The 21,929-nt window shown below is 53.3% G+C and overlaps 1 protein-coding gene across 5 annotated transcripts in view; it reads right to left on the minus strand.

Annotated features, from left to right (window-relative positions):
• The window catches only part of PKD1 (polycystin 1, transient receptor potential channel interacting), an 84,076-nt gene that overhangs the window by 54,169 nt on the left and 7,978 nt on the right, over positions 1-21,929 (minus strand). For 2 of the 5 annotated variants that reach the window (XR_005957080.1, XM_041490361.1), the window contains exon 1: positions 8,642-9,236. The exons of 1 other annotated variant lie outside the window; for it this stretch is intronic. Coding sequence is in view for 3 of the 4 variants with exons in the window: in XM_041490361.1 (XP_041346295.1) it covers positions 8,642-8,976 (335 nt within the window). In the remaining variant the exon portion in view is untranslated. Of the gene's footprint in view, positions 1-8,641; positions 9,238-21,929 lie in introns of those variants that run through there. 2 more of the 5 variants (XM_041490362.1, XM_041490364.1) reach the window with 1 other exon arrangement.

Raw genomic sequence — 21,929 nt, forward strand, 5'->3', positions numbered from 1 at the left:
CCCCAAAAGACTTTTTTCGCAAAAATTCATCTAAAAATGGAATGCTTTTCTTCCTACAGCAAAATCCTGGTTGTTGATAGGAAATGCAAGAGATGAGCATCTCTGCCGTGTTCTGTACAGCCTGTGCCCTCTGAAGAGAGCAGAGCCCTCCCAACAGACCCTCCTGGGGCAGCAGTGCCAGGAGCAGAGCCAGGTCTGTCCCAGCCCCTGCAGGACCACGAGCAGCTCACCCCATCACTGTGGGCTCCCTGAGCAGGGGGATGCAGCAACGCTCCCCCGTCACCTCACAGCCCTGCCTCATCCTGCTCCAGCCTCTCCCTGGGCACCAGCACAACAAAACCCTGGGATGTGCAGAGTAAAGCAAGGCTGGGGCCTCAGGCTCTTCACAGCCCAGCAAAGGGAGCCTGTGCTCTGAGCAGCAGGGAGAGGCTGAGCTGAGAGCTCGGGGCACCCCAGGGGACACAGCCCCTGCTCCACTCCCTCTGCTCCTGTCCTGGAGCAAACACAGGAGGTGAGGCTGCAAACACTGCAGGACACACATCCAGGGCACCCTGCCACAGCCAGGGCATCCCAAGCCCAGCCAGAACATCCTTACACAGCGCTATGGCACCCCTGCCACAGCCAGGGGACCCCCAGCACAGCCAGGGGGGTCACAGCCATGACCAGGGCATCACAACCAGGACATCCCAACCACATCCAGGGCACCCTGCCACAGCCAGGGCATCCCAACCACAGCCAGGGCACCCCTGCCAAAGCCAGGGTGTCCCAACCACAGCCAGGGCATCCCAACCACAGCCAGGGCATCCCAGCCACACCCAGGGCACCCCTGCCATGGCCAGGGCATCCCAAGCCCAGCCAGAACATCCTCACAAGCCAGGGCACCCCTGCCATGGCCAGGGTGTCCCAGCCATGGACGGGGCACTGAAACCACGGCAGGGCAGCCCCAGCAGGGTCAGGAGAAGGGCTCCCTGCAGGTGGGAGCTGTCTGCAGAGCAGCTGTGCTCCAGGACAGCTCCTCACAGCCCTGCAGGCTTTCCCAAATATGGCTGTGGAGCCGAGCAGGGATGGAGGCCCTGGAACAAGGGGACCTGTGACCTCATGCAGCACGTCAGCTCTGGCAGGGCTGTCCTGGAGCCACGGCACCGTGTGCTCCATCCCTCTCATCCCTCTCTCCTGCCCAGGGGGCTCCCAAAATGCAGGACCCGCAGCTCAGCTGCTCTTACAGGTCATCCTCACCCCGAGCTGATTCCATCTCTGCATTCCCAGCACCCAAAGGTGAAGGGGGGCACCGGGGTGTCACCAGGGGAGCTTGGGGAGGCCAGGAAGGGGCTCCAGGGGGACAGGGAGGGGGATACAGGGATGGCACCGTTCTGAGAGGTCCCTCCCACCTCCTGAGCCAGCTGAGTGACCAGGAGGTGGCACTGAGCAGGGCTGGCACTGAGCAGGGCTGGCACCAAGCAGGGCTGGCACCGGCCGTGGTCCCTCCCTCACTGCCAAGGGGTGACTCCATGTGGCACAAAACAAGGAGAAACCTCAGCCCTGTGACACCAGGGCAAAGGACGGCAACAGCAGGGAGCTGCAGCTCGGGAGAGCAGCAGCCCAAGCACTGCAATCAAGCCGATGTCCATAATTAGCGCCGCACGTAAACGAGCCGTCTGCAGCTCCAGCCAGGGAAATGTCAGCCCTGCAAACGCTCATTTGTCTCATGGAAAGTCTGCAAAGCAACCAAAGATGTGATGAATCCAAGTATCTTCCCAGCACACGTGGCACAGCTCAAGCAGATCCCACTGTGCTTTCCACGCAGATCCCCAGTTCTTCCCCAAAACTCATCTGCTCCCACGTCCTGTGCCCCTGGGTGCCAACACACAGCAATTCCAGTGCCCAGCTCTGCTCTCCTGAAAACCCAGCACGTCTCCAAGCCAGCCTGTTGGGAGCCCAGGAACATTTGATTTTACCATAAAAAGGGAGAACTCTGCGAGCTGTAATTTAGGGATTACACAGCTGAGCTACTCAGTGCTTAATCTTCCTTACACAAAGTGAAGAGTTTTCAATAAATGTTTAGGTATTGCTGATATTAACTCACCACTGGGACAGGGAATGGCGTAGATAATCTTTGTATCCTGTTTTTTTATGACTCAATTTGTATTTATTTTGTAGGTGAGGCTTTTCCTTGGGCAGCTGTCCTAGGGATGTGAGAAACAGCAAAACCCCAATGCTATTTAGCCCTAGCACTGTAAATTCTGCAGTCCACAAGAAAGGAGCCACAGGCAGGGTTCACAGGATGGCTCGGGATAATGCTGGACTGATCACAGGGATGTGACACTGAGGTGACAGGGGAGTGGAGCCAAGGGACACGGAGAACTCCAGGAAGGCTCCTCCAGAGCACACATCCCATCTGCAAACACTGGTGAAGTCAGAGTGGGCTGTTCCTTGGAAACCTTCTGGGGTACCTGGGTTTTGTACCCCAAAAGGAACGGGGGAACAATTTGGGCATCACTGACACAGAATGAGAGTCACAAAGCAGGGACTGCCTGACCCTCCACAACACAGAGAGATCTGTCAAAACCTTCATGCCACTTCTGAGCTGAGCTCAGAGCACAGCCCAGCTGAGAGAATGTGAGACTGATAAGGCAGCACCAGATCAAAAGCCACTTCTTCAAACAGCTGGGAAATAGCCCTCCCATTCCTCACACAGAACAGTCAGTGCGTTGTCAGGCACCAGCAGCACAAACAAAGGGAAAACAAAGCCACAAGCAGCAAAGCACAGCCCTCACAGGGGACCAGGGAACCCTGGAATGGTGTAGGTGGGAAGGGACCTTCAGGATTACCCAGTTCCACCTCCTGCCACAGCCAGAAACACTTTCCACGAGACCAGGCTGCTCCAAGCCCTGGAGCTCACAAAGGATTGTGGATTTAGGAGAAACAGCAGCAAAGCCTCTCATGACAGGTAAAGCAGACACACAGGGGATCAGGGAACCCTGGAATGGTGTAGGTGGGAAGGGACCTTCAGCATCCCAACCACACCCAGGGCATCCCAGCCACACCCAGGGCACCCCTGCCATGGCCAGGGCATCCCAAGCCCAGCCAGAACATCCTCACAACAGCCAGGGCACCCCTGCCATAGCCAGGGTGTCACAACCATGATCAGAGAATGACAATCACAGCTATGGCACCCCTGCCACAGCCACGGTGTCCCAACCACACCCAGGGCATCCCAACCACAACCAGGGCATCCCAAGCCCAGCCAGAACATCCTCACAACAGCCAGGGCACCCCTGCCATAGCCAGGGTGTCAATTGAGGATTTCAGAGAAACAGCAGCAAAGTCTCTCATGGCAGGTAAAGCAGACACACAGAGGGCACAGTGGGTCCAGAAACACAGGAGAGCCTCAGGGAAAGCCACGAGGTGGCTGAAGGACAGTGCCACCACACCCCTGCCACTGCTGGAGCAGCCCAGAGCTGAGCAGACCAAAGGAAAGGGGTTTTGGCCATTTCCTCCTGAGTCCTTTGCAAAGCCTGAGCTCCATGTCCTGTTCCCAAATTCCCCAGCCCACAGCACCTGCAGGCACATGGAGCACAGGGATGGGGATGGCACCAGCCTGGCTCCACACTGACCTGCCAGGACCTGGATCAGAGCTGACACAGACACAACCTCCCACTGCCCCTGTCCCTTCCCAGGGCAGGGAACACCCAAACCTTTCCCCTTCACAGCTGACAGTCCCAATCTGTTCAACTTTTAGCTAACAGCCCCCTCCAACACCTCCAATTTTCCAGGTTCCTGGGTGGTTGCTGAGGAAAAACAGTTCTGTGTCTATTTTAGCCCTGTCTGTCACTTGATTTTCACCTCCAATAAGTTCCACCAACATTTCATTTAAGAGGCTCCCTGTTTCAGGCTCTCACCAACATCCTTCAGCTCCAGCATGGGATGTTCCCTGGAAACACTGATGGGGAAAAGGACAAGAGAAAGGAAAACCCACTCAGGTCCAGGCCTGGCAGAGTGTTGTCAGCAATGGAGACAAACTCTGAGCAGGATTTTGCAGCACAGCCAGTGCTGGAGAGCTGATGAGCCTCCTGACTTACTTTCTTCCTCCCAGAGGGAAAACTCACGGATTTGAGGCCATCAGATTAGTACTTGATACGTTTAAAAATAGCCCAAAGTAAACTTGGTGCTGCTCTGTGATGCTGAGCACAGCCCTGAGCTCACAGCCACTGCCTGTGACAGAAAACCCCCAGAGCAGGAGGGCTGGGAGCAAAAAGCACAAAAGTGCAGCACGTTCAGACCCCCAGCCCCGGGCAAACCACGGCTGCAGCACAACCCAGGGGTGCTTCCCCTGCAGCCCTGATGTTAGGGCTGCTCTCCATGGCTCACCCCAACAGCTCCAACACTGCAAATCACCAGGTCCCACTCAGGTTCCACACAGCTATTCCTGCACCAAGCCCGAGCAGGAGCTCCCAGCCTGCCAGAGGATGCTCCCATCTCACAGAAAGACTGAGAATCATTGAAAGGTTTGGGTTGCAGCAAACTGATCTGGTGGGAAGTGTCCCTTCCCATGGCAGGGGGTTGGAACTGGAAGGCCTTGAGCTGTTTTCCAACCCAAACAATCGTTTGGGTCAAGTCTGTCTATGTTCTATGAAACATTCTGAAGCCAATGTTTAATCCCTCTAACATCTGTAGCGTTGACTTTTTCCATTCCAATGTCACAAATACATGTGACACTGAGTCAAACTCAAAAACTTGACTCAGAATTCAAATTCTGACTTCTTGCAGAAATCAGATGTGTATTACATCAACGTCAGCATCTTCTGCTCCTCCGTCTGCAAAGTTGCTTAAAAGCAACTTTGGTTTGGGAGATGTATTTTCCATAAGTGGATTTTCCATGTTGACTGCCACTAATTACACCATCCCCTTTAATTTTTAGCTAATGCCAAGCTAGGCAAAGCATTCTTTCTCCCTGGGACAGAAAATCAGGACACTGGGCTAATAAATGTTTGTACCACCCCATTTACCTTCTGTTAACACTGGCACCATGTTTGTTTTGATCCAGTCCCTGGGAATCTCCCTAAGGCCCAAAAATCCATTAAAAGCGAACATTAATAGCCCAGAGGACTCTTCAGCCAGATCTTTTAAAATTCTTGGATGCAAAATATCTGAACTTGCTGGTTTAAGAAGGTCTAACATTAATAGCAGCTGTTTAACATCCTCCTCGGTTACTGTTGGAGTGGAAAGTGTTTCATCATCCTCATATGATACAAATACATCACCTGGCTTTTTTCCAAATAGAGAACAGAAATATTTACTGAGCTGCCTTTTCTGTATCTTCATTGATAATTTGACCACGTTCATCTATTAACAGACCAGTACCACCCAACTCCTTTAATTCCCAATATACTTGAAAAACTCTTTACTCTTCTCAGCCTTGCTGGACAGAGACTTTTCCTTAAGATTCTTTTGCTCATCAGTGTTCAATGGCCCTGAGCTGAGCCCACGCTCATCACAACCAACATTTCTCTTTCCCATCTTGTATGTTTATTTTCTGTAAGAGCTTCCACTTCTCATTCAGGCTCTCACAATGCCAGAGGCAGAGTTTTGAGCATCCACAGCTTCTCTGGGCAACATGTGCCCTGGAAGTGTTCCACCACCCTCACAGGAAGAATTTCTCCCCAGTATCTCACCTAACCCTCCCTGTGCTGGTGTGAAGCCTTTCCCCCTCGTCCTGTCCCCCCTGTCCTCCCAAGTCCCTCTGCAGCTTTCCCTGTGTCCATGACTGACCCTTTAAGGGTTCCTCTTTAAGGACCTGATGCCCCAATGCTTTTTTCTCCCCTTCTTTGCAGTGAAGATGATAAGGAAAGAGAAAATTAGAGAAGTAAAAAAATTAATGCTCTGCTGTATCATCCTATTAAAAGAGGACCAGCCCTACCACATATCCCTCAGGGATGGTTACAGCCTTAATTTGAAGCTCCCTAATTTGAAGCTGTTCCACAAAAAGCAATTTTCAGTCTTCTCCGCTCTCCATGCAAACTATTTTTTGTGCAATTAAATCCCATTTTCCCATTTTCTCTAATTCTGGCACATCCACAGCAGCTGCTTTGTCCTTGACATGCACAACCCTTGGATACCTGTGGGAGGTTAACGATGGAACCCCAGAATGGTTTGGGTTGGAAGGGACCTCAAAGCTCATCCAGCTCCAATCCCAACACCTTCCTCTACCCCAGGGTGCTCCAAGCCCTGTCCAACCTGGCCTTGGACACTTCCAGGGATGGGCAACCTGTGCCAGGGCCTTGCCACCCTCTGAGTCAAGGATTTCTTCCCAATATCCCATCTAACCCTGCCCTCTTCCCGTTCAAAACCAACAGAACCCCGGAATGGTTTGGGCTTGGAATGACCGCGTCATTGCAAGCCACCTTATCTGCCCAGTCAGCCAGAGCTGGCACGACTCCTCCAGAAATCAGGAGCATGTGGGACTGTGTAAGACCCCCCGAGGGACCCTCTGTGACCACCCCAGCCCAGAACCTTCCTGAGCTCCAGCAGAGCCCGGGTTTCCATGCCCAGGGCCGGGAGCCACGTGCCCGGTGCGGGCGCAGCTCACGGGCTCTGTGTGTGTTTGTTTGGGATTTTGTGAATAGGGCTGCTCAGCACGTTGAGTCCTCCCCGCAGGGCTGATGTGTTAGAGCCCATTGGCTCCCTATTCCCCGAAGGAAACATCTGCACATTCCAGACACATTCTGTAACGGGAGTGAAACCCATCCTTGAAGTGAAATTTTACAGCCTCCACAGCGCAAAATAACGATCGCTGGCAAGGGCCAGTGGAAAAGTAATGTTTAAAATATTATTACAGGGAAGCGGCTGCCAGAGCCTCAAATTAATCACTTGAACGTGTTTCTGTGCGTTATGTAACGCTGGGCCAGCTCCTGCCCGGAGCACAGCCCTGCTCAGCCACATCCCAGTGTCCACTCTGCTCCAGACACATCCCAGTGTCCACTCTGCTCCAGACACATCCCAGTGTCCAGCTCTGCTCAGCCACATCCCAGTGTCCAGTTCTGCTCAGCCACATCCCAGTGTCCAGTTCCTCTCCAGCCACATCCCAGTGTCCAGCTCTGCTCATCGACATCCCAGTGTCCAGTTCTGCTCAGCCACATCCCAGTGTCCAGCTCTGCTCCAGTCCCATCCCAGTGTCCAGTTCTGTTCCAGACACATCTCACTGTCCAGCTCTGCTCAGCCACATCCCACTGTCCAGCTCTGCTCCAGACACATCCCATTGTCCAGTTCCTCTCCAGCCACATCCCCCTGTCCACTCTGCTCTAGTCCCATCCCACTGTCCAGTTCTGCTCCGCCACATCCCAGTGTCCAGCTCGGCTCAGCCACATCCCAGTGTCCACTCTGCTCAGCCACACCCCAGTGTCCACTCTGCTCAGCCACATCCCACTGTCCACTCTGCTCCAGCCACATCCCACTGTCCAGCTCTGCTCCAGTCCCATCCCAGTGTCCAGTTCTGTTCCAGACACATCTAGTGTCCAGCACTGCTCATCCACATCCCACTGTCCAGCTCTGCTCAGCCACATCCCGGTGTCCAGCTCTGCTCATCCATATCCCCCTGTCCAGCTCTGCTCTAGTCCCATCCCCGGTCCAGTTCCTCTCCAGCCACATCCCATTGTCCAGCTCTGCTCCAGCCACATCCCCCTGTCCAGTTCTGCTCCAGCCACATCCAGTGTCCAGCCCTGCTCAGCCACATCCCCCTGTCCAGCTCCCCTGCCCTCCCTCAGAGCCAGGACAGAGCCAGGCTCCCACTGCTGCCATGGGGAGCACATTTCTTCCAGGTGTCCAATTTTTTTTTGTGCTAAAGGAAATCCCAGCAGAGACAAGGACCAGGGGTGTTTCTTCATCCCCTCTGAAAAGCAGCACTTGTCACAGCAGCAAAAGGAGCTGCTTCCCACTGTGGTCCTACAGGTCTGCTGGTTAAACTGGTTTGGTGGTTAAACTGGTCTGCTGGTTAAACTGGTCTGCTGGTTAAACTGGTCTGCTGGTTAAACTGCAGCCACATCCCATTGTCCAGCTCTGCTCCAGCCACATCCCCCTGTCCAGCCCTGCTCAGCCACATCCCCCTGTCCAGCTCCCCTGCCCTCCCTCAGAGCCAGGACAGAGCCAGGCTCCCACTGCTGCCATGGGGAGCACATTTCTTCCAGGTGTCCAATTTTTTTTGTGCTAAAGGAAATCCCAGCAGAGACAAGGACCAGGGGTGTTTCTTCATCCCCTCTGAAAAGCAGCACTTGTCACAGCAGCAACAGGAGCTGCTTCCCACTGTGGTCCTACAGGTCTGCTGGTTAAACTGGTTTGGTGGTTAAACTGGTCTGCTGGTTAAACTGGTCTGCTGGTTAAACTGGTTTTCTGGTTAAACTGGTTTGGTGGTCTGGCCATGGGGCAGGTGACAGAACAGGGACATTGTCCTCTCCTCGTGCAGTGATCGCTAACTGGCAGGATAACAATGCAACTGATGTTCAAAATAAAACTCAAAAAAGCCTCTGAAGCAAAGCAGGAGCACCGACAGCAGTGGATGCAGAGCCAGCTCCGGGGAAGGAAGGAAGGAAAGGCTTGGCAGCCTGAACCAGCAGCAGGAAGGGAAGGAGTGAAACGAGTCCAGCAGTACCAGGGAGAATCCTGCAGGCCCTCAGGAGGGATGTTCCCCCAGCAGAAACCAGAACTCTGCTGTCCACCAGGCTGAAGATCCCACGTGTGTAGCCAGAAACTTTGCTGGTGAGGATGTCTCCATCCCTGCTGCTCCACAGCTGATCCAGCCCTCCCAGGTGCTGCGGGCTCAGCCCAACCCGTGCCCAATTTCGGTCTCCTGGCAGGAACAGGGGCAGCAGAGGTGCTCTGGTGGCAGGTAGCTCTGAGTCCTGGGTGGTCTCTGCGCAGAAGTTCCTCCTGAAGCTTGAGATAACAGTGTTTCCAGGAATCCATGGGAGAAATCCAAGTCACCATGTAGTTGTAAACATCTCTCTAGCACAAGGCTCCACAACTCAAAGTCAGGCCCACAAATCCCTACTGGAACAGAAACACTCGAGGAATTCCTTAAGCAGCAGCTCTGGTTGGTGCTCAGTGCTGTAAATCAGAGGGCAGGGCAGACCCCAGAGCCAGGGACAGACAGAGCACAGGGACCTGGCCTGAAGAGGCCAAAGGACAGGCTTCCCTGATCCCCCCTGCCTGTGCTGACACCAATTCCAGCTCCCCCAGCCTTTTTCCAGTGTGGTTGTTTGGGTTGGAGGGCTCTGCTCTCAATGTTTTTGCAGCATGTTCAGTATAGAACCTTAAATATCTTCCTTCTGAAAACAAAACCCAATTAGAACCCAATATAGAGCTGCTGGTTCCCGTACAAAAGCCATTTGCATGTTTCTGGCATTAATAATGTGTGTGGTTGGGCTGCTTCCTTTCAGCATTAGAAAGTCTTCTGTGATGCAGTCAGAATATTTGTGCTTCAAAAACGCTGATGTTCAGAGGCCCCAGAGCAGGTACAGAGGAAAAGGAGCAGCTTGCCTGGGCCTCAGCTGCCCCTCTAGCAGACCTGAGCTTTGGGAGACAGAAAACCATTAGATCCCTGCAAAGTTCATAGAATCCTGGAATGGCTTGGGTGGGAAAGGAACTTAAAGCCCATCCCATTCCACCCCCTGCCATGGGCAGGGACACCTTCCACTAACCCAGGCTGCCCCAAGCACCATCTACCCTGGTCTTGGACACTTCCAGGCCTCCACACCTTCACAGGGAGGGATTTCTTCCCAATATCCCACCTAAATCTACTCCTCAGAGTGAGATCACGTGCAGGTGATGCACATTTCTCCAGTGCACAGGAGCCTGCTCATGTCCTCCTCTGGACCTACCCTGACCAACAGACCCACCCAGGGATCCACCCACGTGCTGTACACTAAAATATCCAACAGCCCCTTGAAATTCCAAGGATTCAAGTGACACAAGTGACTCCTCAGCAGTGACACAGCTGGAATGACACGAGCCTGGCCCCGCAGCCAGGAAGGGTCTGGATCTCCTGGGTTCAGCAGGACTTGGACATCCAGTTCTACCCATTCCTTTGAAAACCTGGACTCCAGACAGGAGAGAGCCAAAACTTTAACGTGATCTGCCCGAGAAGAGTTATTGTCCACGCTTCTGCCAAGTATCAGGGGCTGAGAAATCCACTCTGCAACATATCTGGAGGCATGGGGTGGAGACCAAAGGACAGATCCCTGGAAAGAGCTCTGGAAGAATGCTTCAAGCTTATCCTGGAAAGGTGCAGCTGACCTCCAGATAACCTGCTTGCGCTGCTCCCCTCAGCTCAACTCTTCCCCTTGGCCTGGACTGATCTCCACCTGTGCAGAGCGACAGGAACAATTTACCTCTGACCTCTGGCTCGGTCAGACCCTCCTGGGCTTGGCTGTGCTGGCTGTAAAAGAGCTCCTGTGCAGCTCCTGTGCAGCTCCTGTGCAGCCCTTCAGCAAGTGCAGAGCCTGCTGTGCCCCAAAGGGCTCGTGCTGCAGCTCAGGGGACACGTGGGGCTCTAGAAAGAGCCACCAGGGGCTGAGAACATGGTGTGCTCCTCCTCAGGGACAACGAGAACCTCCACGGTGCCTTGGGGAAGGACACGGAAGGCTCTGAGCCTCCACCCTCCCCAGCCAGAGCCAGCCTCGTGCCCTGTGCTGGCACACAGGCTATCCACAGCTGTGATGTGCTCCAGGACAAGGACAGCTTACCTCCAGAGCATCTCCTCCAACCCAGACTCAGCAGAAAGAGGAGGAGAGCACAGCAGCCATTCCACAGCCGACTGCAAGGAGCCCCAGTCTGCTTCTGGTGGAACCACAGCAGGCACAGAGCTGGTGCCACGGGCTGGACCCACATCCACTCCCACGGGGAGCTGCTGCTCCTGCAGGCTGCCTTCCCTGGTCAGCCTGGGGAAAGAGAGTCTCTCCTTCAAACGAAAAACACAATCCAGACTCAACTGCAGTGTCCCAGGCCAGGCTGGACAGGTCCTGGAGCAACCAGGTCTAGTGGAAGGTGTCCCTGAATGAGATGGTCTTTAAGGCCCCTCCAGCCCAAACTACTCCATGATTCTGTGATTTTTCTCTCTCCAGCCCAAACCACTCCATGATTCTGTGATTTTTCTCAGAGGAATCAGAGGAAGGATAATTCCACTCACTTCAGACTACAGGTCCTGTCAGGGATCTGTTAAAGGGAGGATCACCACAGTGCCTGTTCCCTTCTCTCACAGGACCAGTGCCTCTAATCCTTTTATAAGAACATCATTATGTGGAATAAACTGTCTAGAGGAGAAAAAGAAAAGGTCTTGCAACTCTGCTAATCTTCTTAATGATTTAATACCTGCAAATACTACTGGGAGGAATCCCTTTCCTGATCCCATTAAATGCTGCTGTACCAAACATCTCACACACTTCAGCATCCTACTGTGGATCTTGTTTCCAAACAAAGCCAATTTCTCTGGAGACCAAGCGAGGGTTTCTGATCCCACAGCCCCACCAGCTTTAAAAGTCCTTCTAAACATCTGCCTGGGGGATTCCAATCAGTCCTGGCACAGCTCCTGCAAAGAGTAGCAGAGCTAAGCAGGGCACGGCTGTGATTGCAGAGACCTCACTGCCAGCACAAACACACAGCCTGGCCCATTCCACCTGTTACAGCAGGAAAGGCACGGACACCTGATGATTCACAATCAGCATTTTCCCTTCTACTACAGCCCCCCCTTTTCTCTAATGATCCATCTCTCTGGCAAGCAGCTCTTCCCTGCACTTCTTGTGACTTCTTCCCCTGATTTCTTCATCACATTGACAAGGACAGGGCACATCCCAAAGTCTCCTGTTTGATTTCTCCATCTGTCACAGGCTGGGGTTCAGCCAGCCAGGGCTGGCCATTCCCTTGTCTATGGGACCAGAACAAGGTTGGAACACTCCATTCCTTTGGAGAACTCAGAGTAAGGCTGAGGTGGCTTCATGGGACTTGCTTGTGCTGGTTGTTCTCCTTTTCTTTGCATGTGCACAGCCAAGAGATATCTCCTTCCCAGGTTAATATGCACATATTTGTAAATATATGTAAATATATTCAATATTAAATATATAAAATATATTAAATTGTTGCCTACTCCCCACACATGCTGGGACTGACACTGGTACTGATTTTTCCTCTTAGAAATCTCTTCTTACTTAGCCAATTTAAATCTTCCTCAGTTCAGGGCTTTTCCAAAGTTCCCCAGCACAGGCCCTGTGTTGATTCACCTGAACCCCAGGTGTAAGTCCAACACCCAAAGTCCCCACACATCACACAGTGAAAAACTCACCAAGAAAGGGCAAATGAACCACGAGAGACCCAGCAGGGCAGATGCCCCTGGAGCTGACACAGACATCTTAAACAAGATAAAGTCACAGCCCTTACAGTTCATGGATGTTTTCCCTACAGTAAAACAGACTGGTTTTGTTGTTGTTGCTGTTGTTGTTGTTGTTGTTTTGATTCATGCTGGTTAAAAGAAGCCCAAGGCTGAGCCTCAAGGCTCAGGGTGACTCAAACATGGACAGCGCTGGCTGAAGAGCCCCTGGGGAGGCTGATGCTTCACTTCAGGTTCAGGTAACTGTCTTGGACTGTGTCAGTTGAATGATTAAACCCAAAATTACTCTTCCCTATTCTCCAGAAAGCCACGAAGGTGATTGTGTAAGAGGGCGTTCGCGGCGCACACAAACCACCAGCAGGTTTGCTTTGTTTAAAAGGGAAAGAAGAGCAAGGAAACACCAAGGCAAGGCCAAGACAAATAAAATGGTACAGACAGAGTGCCCCAAGGAGCCAGGGCATGCAGTGTGCCCAGCACCAGCCACAGCTCCCACCCTGCGGGGACTGGAAGGCTCCCAAAGCAGGCTCGGATCAGCGGGACACCAAAGGGCAGCCTGATCCCTCCCCAGGCTCCACAGACACTCTGCAAGGTCTGGGTAAACATCCTTGCTAAACTTTGGACACCACAGCAACGTCAGGAAGGATGACACTCATAAACCAGCAGAAGGAGAGTTTGCCCAGCTCTCTCAGACACAGCATCGCTCTCAGGATTTGCAGCAGACACTGAGTTAAGCTGCATCTTCGGTCTTGTGCTAAACCACCTTCTTGCCAAGGCTAAAAATTGCTCCATGGCGTAATCACAAACTGAGGCAGAAGAGAGAAATCATAAATCTCATTCCCATACAATAATAACAAGTCAGGTTTCCATAGCAGCCCTCTGCCTCTCAGATCCAAGAGGACGTTACTGACCTGGTCACTGCAGCAGGCTGCGTGCACGGGGGTTATGGAACCCACACAGCCACTGCTCTGAGGTGTCACTGCTGTGTCACTGCTCTGTCACTGATCTGTGTCACTGCTGTGTCACTGATCTGTGTCACTGATCTGTGTCACTGCTGTGTCACTGATCTGTGTCACTGCTCTTGTCACTGCTCTGTCACTGCTCTGTCACTGCTCTGTGTCACTGGGGACAGGAACCCAGAGACCCCAAGGCTTTCCCCACAAGCAGTGTGTCTGTCCCATCCCACCCCATCCCTTGAAAGGCTGGCAGAGCTCCCCTTTCCTCACAGAAACCCCACGGGGAGCAGCAGGTTTGGGGGGCAGCCGTGGGGATGGGGGAGTGGGGAGCACGCTGCCTCAGCTCCACTCCTCCTTTCCAACATTTTCCACACCCTCCTGCCAAGAAACCTCCGAGAGCTGCCTGCTGGCCTGCCTGGGGTGGGCTTCCCAAGCAGAGCAGCCCTGGAGGGCACAGCCTGCCCACATGGGGTGACCCCGGGGGGCTGAGACCCTTGCCCAGCCTGGCAGGGGCTCAGGAGGGCGAGGGCTGGCTCTGGAGCACACCTGGCACTTTGGGGGCTCCACAGGGATGATGCTGAGCCATCAGCGGAGGAAGGGGCTGGGAGCACAAGCCGTGTGAAGAACGACTGAGGGAGCTGGGGGTGTTCAGCCTGGAGAAAAGGAGGCTCAGAGGTGACCTTATCCCTCTCTTCAGCTTCCTGAAGGGTGGCTGAGCTGAGTTGGGGTCAGTCCCTTTCTCCAGACAGAACAAGAGGGCACAGCCTCAAGCTGCACCAAGGGAGATACAGGCTAGGCTTAGGGAGGAAGTTTTTCACAGAAAGAGAGGTCAAATACTGGAATCATCTGCCCAGGGAGGTGGTGGAGCCACCATCCCTGGGTGTGTTTGAAAAAAGACTGGATGTGGCACTTGGTGCCGTGACCTAGCTGAGGTGTTAGAGCATGGGCTGGACTCGATGATCTTAAAGGTCCCTTCCAACCTAGAAACTCTGTGATTCTGTGAAGGGAATTGTAGGATCACAGAACCATTTGGGTTGGAAAGGACCCTAAAAATCAACCAGATCCACCCCTGCCACGGCAGGGGCACCTGCCACTAGAGCAGGGTGCTCAGAGCTTCATTCCACCTGGCCTTGGACACTTCCAGGGATGGGAAGAGGGAAGGGAAGGCGCCAGAAGCAGGATAACCACCTTTGTCCATGCTCTGCTATAACTGCAGAATGGGTTCTGTACTCCTGACTGGAGTTCCCATGAGATTCCAAAAGGCAAATCATAGAATCACCATGGTCAGCAAAGACCTCTAAGATCAGCACCTCAGAGGCCTGAGCACGGATTTTACATATTTTCATTACATTCAGAATCATCAGACATTAAGACATTTTTGCGAAGCAACCTGGAGCCCCAGCTCCTACTTTCAGCTGAATTTGAGCAAATAAAAATTTGCATCTGTTTCTTGTGTGTTGGGCTGCTTTTTTTTTTTTTTTAATTTCCTGCTGTGTGAAACAGGAGGAGCAATAAAATCAAACCCTTGCAAACAAATGACAACTGTTTAATGGAGTAAAAAGAAATCCCAACACCATCCTGGGCTGTTTATGCCACAGCTACTCCACGCACAGCTGAGTACACAGGTAGAAGAACAGGCTCCAAGTCCAGACTTCCTCACTTTTATGGGTTTAAATTGGATCCCACTCAGTGTTTAAGGCCATTGTTGAACTGCTAACACATTCTGCAGCATGACTAACACCAACTGGGTTATTTTTCACTCACATGTGAAAAATTCCTGTACCTGGTCCTATGGTAAGTGGCTCTATATCACACATCTTTACCCCAAAAAGAATTAGAAAATACACTCAGTCTTTGTCCTAAAAGAAGTGGTGGGTTCCCTCGTCTCCTGGAATCATGACATTAAATTATAATCTCTGCTTTTTCCTTCCCTTCTATTTTGTTGAAATCTGTTATTCCTCAGTATCTCCTCAATGACACAGATGCTTCTAGGTGTCTCCTACATGGGAGTTCTGGCTCAAAACACAGAAGGCCCCAGCATTTGGCCTTCTTTTGTTTCTTTTTAATCTCCAGAATTATGAGATTTATGATTCATGTTTGGGCTGGCAGAGCTGGACTTTTTAAAGTAATTGCATCCTTGCTATTTTATTAATTAAGATAAGTTCTCTCACTTTTGTCTGAGTTGTTGGGGACTGACTACTGTGAGAGAAATACAGATCCTTCCTGGGTCTCAGGCAGGTGAAAGTGCAGACACTTCCTTCTCCAGGGCCTGGCCCAGGCACCCAAAGGGAAAGGTGCAGATATATGAAATATCCCAGCTCTGCTCAGCTCTACAGACCATCCAAGCATCTCCTCTCAGAGGGGAGCTCCACCCTCAGCACAAGGCAAGAAATCCTGCACACACCAGGGCTACTGTGAGCTCTTCAGTGTGGTTTTGCTCCACATACCCCCACTTCCTTTCCAGCAACAGCACCAGAAAAAAATACTGAGGAGAGAGTTTGCAGCTGAGGAATTCAGTGGATGATTAACTCCATCCTACCTATTAACCATTGCCTCCGTTCCCTCCTGCCTCCTGGGAGCCCCAGATGTGGGCAGCAGAGCTGTGCCAGCCAGATCCCCAGTGAGCACAGTCCCAGGTGATGTGCAGGGCTCTGCCTCTGAGCTAGAGCTCGTTCAGAGCAGTAATGATTAATCCAGAAGCCCAGCACAGGTCCAGGATGAAACGCTGCTCCCCCTGTCCCACCCTGCTGCCTGGAGGTCACCACAGAGGGACCTGCAGGGACACCAGGAGCAGGGCCAGCTCTTCACAGGCAGGCACAGGGATGCAGTGACCAGCTGCTGCTATTCCCACCCCACAGCAATCCACATCCCAGCCGTGCTGTGCCCCCCCTGGGACCAGGATGGGAGCAGGGATGCAGCTCCACCACCCCAAAGATGCTCCAGGGGCAGCTGGACCCACGAGCAGCCCCTGCCCATCACCTGACACCGCAGGACCCCCGCATCACAGGGGCCCCACACGCCAGCCCACGTGTTTGTCACACTCTGCTGCATCCAGAACACGGCAGGGGCTGGCACACAAACGCCCTGGGTGACCTCAGGCACCTCCCTCGCCCTGAGCAGGGAGCTCCTACAGCCTCCCCCAGGCTCAGGTTGGACATCAGCAAGAATTGCTTCATGAAAGGGTTCTCAGGGCTGCCCAGGGAGGTGGTGGAGTCACCATCCCCAGAGGTGTCCAAGGAATGGCTGAGGACATGATTTGTGGTGGGACCCAGTGATCTTGGAGGGTTTTTCCAGCTTTAACAGTTCTGTTATTCCACGATTCTCCTGTCACACAGCCTGTGAGCCAGCCAGAATTAGGACTCCAAGAAGCTGAAAAAGTGCACAAGTGGATCTGCAGCCAGGAGGAGGCCTGGAGCTGTCCCTGCCATCTCAAACTCCAGTGGGAATACTGAAATGCAGCCACACTCCTCTCAGGAGCTGCTGCCCTGCACTGGACACAACACTGATTCCCAGCTGGGGCTGGAGGTCTCTGTTCAGGAAATTGATGGGTCTGCCCTGAACAAAAAATACAAGCTGGGCAGAAAACGAAACTTTGCTTCTTTTCAGATGCTTTAAAAGCAAAATTAATGGTTCTCCAGCTGTGGGAGCACAGTGGGACCCTGCTGGCTCCAGTACCTGCAACTCGGGATGTTCCCCCAGCACAAAGTTTTGTTTGAGGATGAGGAAGAAGAGGCTGAAGCCCAAGCAGGGGTGGGAAGGCATGACCAAGGGTACCAATGAACCTGTCAAAGCGACTCCACATCTCCATTTTGCTGCCCTGATGCTCACCTTGCTCAGGCTGAAGATTGCCCTCCCCAAGAGCTGCTAGGGGATGTTTTACTGCCTCCTCACGAGGATGGCAGAGCACCAGGCAAGCAGCTATGACAAACCCAGGGCAGCCAAGCACTGGAGCACTCCACAAGCACCCAATTCCCATAAACAACCAGGACAACACTCGATGAAGCCTCAGCCCCATGGCTCAGTCAGGGAGAGGGATGCAGAGGAATCCAGGGAGAGGGATGCAGAGGAATCCCTGAGAGCCCAGCCCACACCAGCAGGGTCAAACTGGAAACAAAAGCAGGAGTTCTGCTTCCCCTGCTCGTTCCAGCCCTTAGACAACACTGCCCCCAGTAGCTGGGCTTTCCTCCCAAACCAAGGTACGCACTGCACTCCCCTGACCGCCCAGGGCAGCACACAGGGAAGCTCTGCTGGCCCTGCTCACAGCCCCCATGGCTGCTGCAGCATCCAGCAGCTCCCAGGAGCTGCACGGCAAGCCAGGGGAGGGAACAGCAGCTCCAGGAGCTTCCCCTGCTCTGTGGGACCAGGGGAACTGGGGTCAGTCTGCACAGGGAGCTAAAGGTGCTGGTCAGAGCACTCAGCTGTGAGAGCAGGATCCACAGCTGGGCTGCCCATCCTCAGAAGGGGATCGGCCACAGGTTGGACTCAATGAGCTCAGAGGTGTTTTCCAACCCAAATGATCCCGGGATTCTGTGGAAAGATCCTCTGATGACTTCTGGAATGTCCTTCCCAAGCAGCCAGAGAGGAGCTGCCTCAGGGGAAGCTGTGGATCCTTCTAGAGCAGGGTGTTGGGAGAGGAATTTCCAAACTCCCCCGGCTCTCTTGAAGTTATGGGATCAAGCTATGGATGTGTCTGCCTAATCCACAGGAAGACAGAGCACAACAGTGGGCTCTGCCGGCTTGCTTGAGAGATCTGATGGGCAGCTGTAATTAACCCTTTAATTGCTGCAGAGACTAATTTATGCCAGAAGGAAATATTCCCACCTGACTGGCTGCACAGCACGGGGCACTAGCAAAGCAAACCCAAGTTAGTGCCACCTAAATCTGTGGCTGTAGCAGATGCCACCCGTGCATGTAATCAGAAATTCACCTCCCCAAGGCCAGTGGCACTGCTGCCTTGACAGGTCACTGTCCTGCAGGCACTGGAAAGGCACAGAGCTTTCCAAGTAATGGTTAATTACTGGATGCAAGGAGTGCCAGGAGGGAGCACAGCAAGGGCTTTGGAGCTCGGGGTCTGGCTGCTGGGCTACTGAAGTTATTGTGTTGTATGAAACACAGATTCAGGAGCCAGTGATGCTCCTGGCACTCCCTGCAGAAAGCAGGGTGTGCCCTCCCTCTCAATTAAACCTTGGGAATTGTCTTGTGTCAGCCCGGCAGAACCTCGAGTGCCACCCAGAGAGCTCCAGCTTTGTCTCCACGGTGCTGCTTGATCTCTGCTGTGCCATGCACACAGGAGGAGCACCTTTCCTTTTAATTTTCCTTAAATAAAGCCCTTCCTTACTGCTGCAGGAACACAATCCACCACAGATACCAGCTACAGTGAATTCAGGGAGAGGGATGCAGAGGAATCCAGGGAGAGGGATGCAGAGGAATCCAGGGAGAGGGATGCAGAGGAATCCAGGGAGAGGGATGCAGAGGAATCCAGGGAGAGGGATGCAGAGGAATCCAGGGAGAGGGATGCAGAGGAATCCAGGGAGAGGGATGCAGAGGAATCCCTGAGAGCCCAGCCCACACCAGCAGGGTCAAACTGGAAACAAAAGCAGGAGTTCTGCTTCCCCTGCTCGTTCCAGCCCTTAGACAACACTGCCCCCAGTAGCTGGGCTTTCCTCCCAAACCAAGGTACGCACTGCACTCCCCTGACCGCCCAGGGCAGCACACAGGGAAGCTCTGCTGGCCCTGCTCACAGCCCCCATGGCTGCTGCAGCATCCAGCAGCTCCCAGGAGCTGCACGGCAAGCCAGGGGAGGGAACAGCAGCTCCAGGAGCTTCCCCTGCTCTGTGGGACCAGGGGAACTGGGGTCAGTCTGCACAGGGAGCTAAAGGTGCTGGTCAGAGCACTCAGCTGTGAGAGCAGGATCCACAGCTGGGCTGCCCATCCTCAGAAGGGGATCGGCCACAGGTTGGACTCAATGAGCTCAGAGGTGTTTTCCAACCCAAATGATCCCGGGATTCTGTGGAAAGATCCTCTGATGACTTCTGGAATGTCCTTCCCAAGCAGCCAGAGAGGAGCTGCCTCAGGGGAAGCTGTGGATCCTTCTAGAGCAGGGTGTTGGGAGAGGAATTTCCAAACTCCCCCGGCTCTCTTGAAGTTATGGGATCAAGCTACAGCCTTGGATGTGTCTGCCTAATCCACAGGAAGACAGAGCACAACAGTGGGCTCTGCCGGCTTGTTTGAGAGATCTGATGGGCAGCTGTAATTAACCCTTTAATTGCTGCAAAGACTAATTTATGCCAGAAGGAAATATTCCCACCTGACTGGCTGCACAGCACGGGGCACTAGCAAAGCAAACCCAAGTTAGTGCCACCTAAATCTGTGGCTGTAGCAGATGCCACCCGTGCATGTAATCAGAAATTCACCTCCCCAAGGCCAGTGGCACTGCTGCCTTGACAGGTCACTGTCCTGCAGGCACTGGAAAGGCACAGAGCTTTCCAAGTAATGGTTAATTACTGGATGCAGGGAGTGCCAGGAGGGAGCACAGCGAGGGCTTTGGAGCTGTTCGGGGTCTGGCTGCTGGGCTACTGAAGTTATTGTGTTGTATGAAACACAGATTCAGGAGCCAGTGATGCTCCTGGCACTCCCTGCAGAAAGCAGGGTGTGCCCTCCCTCTCAATTAAACCTTGGGAATTGTCTTGTGTCAGCCCGGCAGAACCTCGAGTGCCACCCAGAGAGCTCCAGCTTTGTCTCCACGGTGCTGCTTGATCTGTGCTGTGCCCTGCACACAGGAGAAGCACCTTTCCTTTTAATTTTCCTTAAATAAAGCCCTTCCTTACTGCTGCAGGAACACAATCCACCACAGATACCAGCTACAGTGAATTCTCTTAACACAACTCAGAGACTAACAAAGCCTAACCCTTGGCCTCTTCCAGCTTTTGTTTTCCCACCTCAGTTTTGTCTACACTAATTTTTTTAAGACTTCTGATCCAACCTTTGCACCGATCCATGCAATCAGAGGTTGCAGAGCTCAGTCTATAAAGCCACTGACTTCATGTTTTCCCTCCGTAGGAGTAAAATAATGTTCCCACACTCCGACAGAAACCTTTGCTCTGCACAGATTTAATTCATTACTTATGAATCTCTGGCCAACGCCACTCTTCTCATGGCAGTGGCTCTCTGTCTGCAGCTGTCTCCAGAGTCTGGCAGGACAGGGAATCTTCTTTTTGCTGTCTAGTGAAGGAGCTGAGATGGGATCCTGACTAATGGCTCCACCAACTCCTGCTTATGTTAACAGTCCTCTTCCAGAAAATCTCCCAGGTAGCAGCAGCGAGCTGTCCTCCACAACTGCTCCACAGAGCACTGGGTGGGAGCCAAGACATTTTCCAATGGAAACTCTTCTCCCAGGGAATCACTCTGCATCATGTTTCAGATGAGTGCTGGGTTTGGCTTTAGGGAATGGGAGATTTCTTTTTAGCTGTGCTGTGCTTAGGTGTGAGGGCAGTTCTGGGACACAAATCACTGATTTGTCACTGTGCATCCTGCTGGAATCACTGAGGAGGCTGGGATGGCAGCAGCTCTGCCCACCTCAAAGGCAAGTGCCCGTGTTCCAAGCTGGTGCTTTGGCAGGATTGCCTGGATCACGAGCAGGTCTCAGGTAAGAGCTGTCCTTCTGCTGTGCCTGCACCAAGCCAAGAGATCCCAGAGCTGGTACAGCAATAGGAAACGTGGAAGGTGCCAGTTGATTGCTCTTTCCCTATCCAAACTCCTCCTTTGCAAGCTCACTCTTTCCACAAAGCTTTCCAACCCTTTTTTTCATCTGGGGAGGGGTGAAACCCAGCTCTGCTGAGGGCCAGCAGCACCACACTGCCTGCACAGGCTCTGCCAGAGCTCAGAGCCTTTCACCAGGTCCCCCGTGCCCCTGGGACCTGTCTGGGGGTCACAAGGCAGTCAGCACCCTAAAAACCCTGTCCCTCTCCTCCTTTGGTGAAACAAGCTGAAGCAGATGTGTCTGAGGGAGCGCAAAGCACAGCAGAGAGGAGGGAACGCGGCTGCAAGGCTTTTCTTAGAGGCTCCACTCTGCATCCCATTGTGGTTTCCAGCTGTTCCCTGGGCTCTCCAAGCCCCAGGAGAGGAAATGTGGCACACGCTCTGTGCTGGGAGCACGTGGCACGGAACAGGGCCGTGATTCTTGTTCTTGTCACCCCACACACCGCCTGCACAGCACGGCTGGATGGTTCCCTCTGCTCCCAAAGAGCCACACAGCCCCTGCTCATGGGAGGGTCAGCACTGGAGGGAAAACCTGGAACATTCCCAGAGTGACAGCGCTGGTCCCGCTGCCAGCAGGAGTGTGGGTGCCAGCCCTGGGCCATGAGCATCCCCTGCAAGGGGCATCTCATGTTTGGCACCTCTCCTGACAGCCCCAACACCCCAGAGGGTCCCCAAGCCCCCGTGCCAGGATGGGCACCCTGCTCTTGGAAATGTGGCGTTTGGGAGCACCGGCAGCAGAGGCAGGAATGAACAGCTGGATTTTCCAAGCCACACGTGGAAAGGCTGCATTCAAGCCCTAACACACACCCAGCCAGCTGCGAGGCGAGCGGGTGAACGCAGAGCTACAA

Source organism: Pyrgilauda ruficollis, unplaced genomic scaffold (assembly GCF_017590135.1).
Source record: "Pyrgilauda ruficollis isolate IOZ18807 unplaced genomic scaffold, ASM1759013v1 scaffold122, whole genome shotgun sequence".
Lineage (NCBI taxonomy): Eukaryota > Metazoa > Chordata > Aves > Passeriformes > Passeridae > Pyrgilauda > Pyrgilauda ruficollis.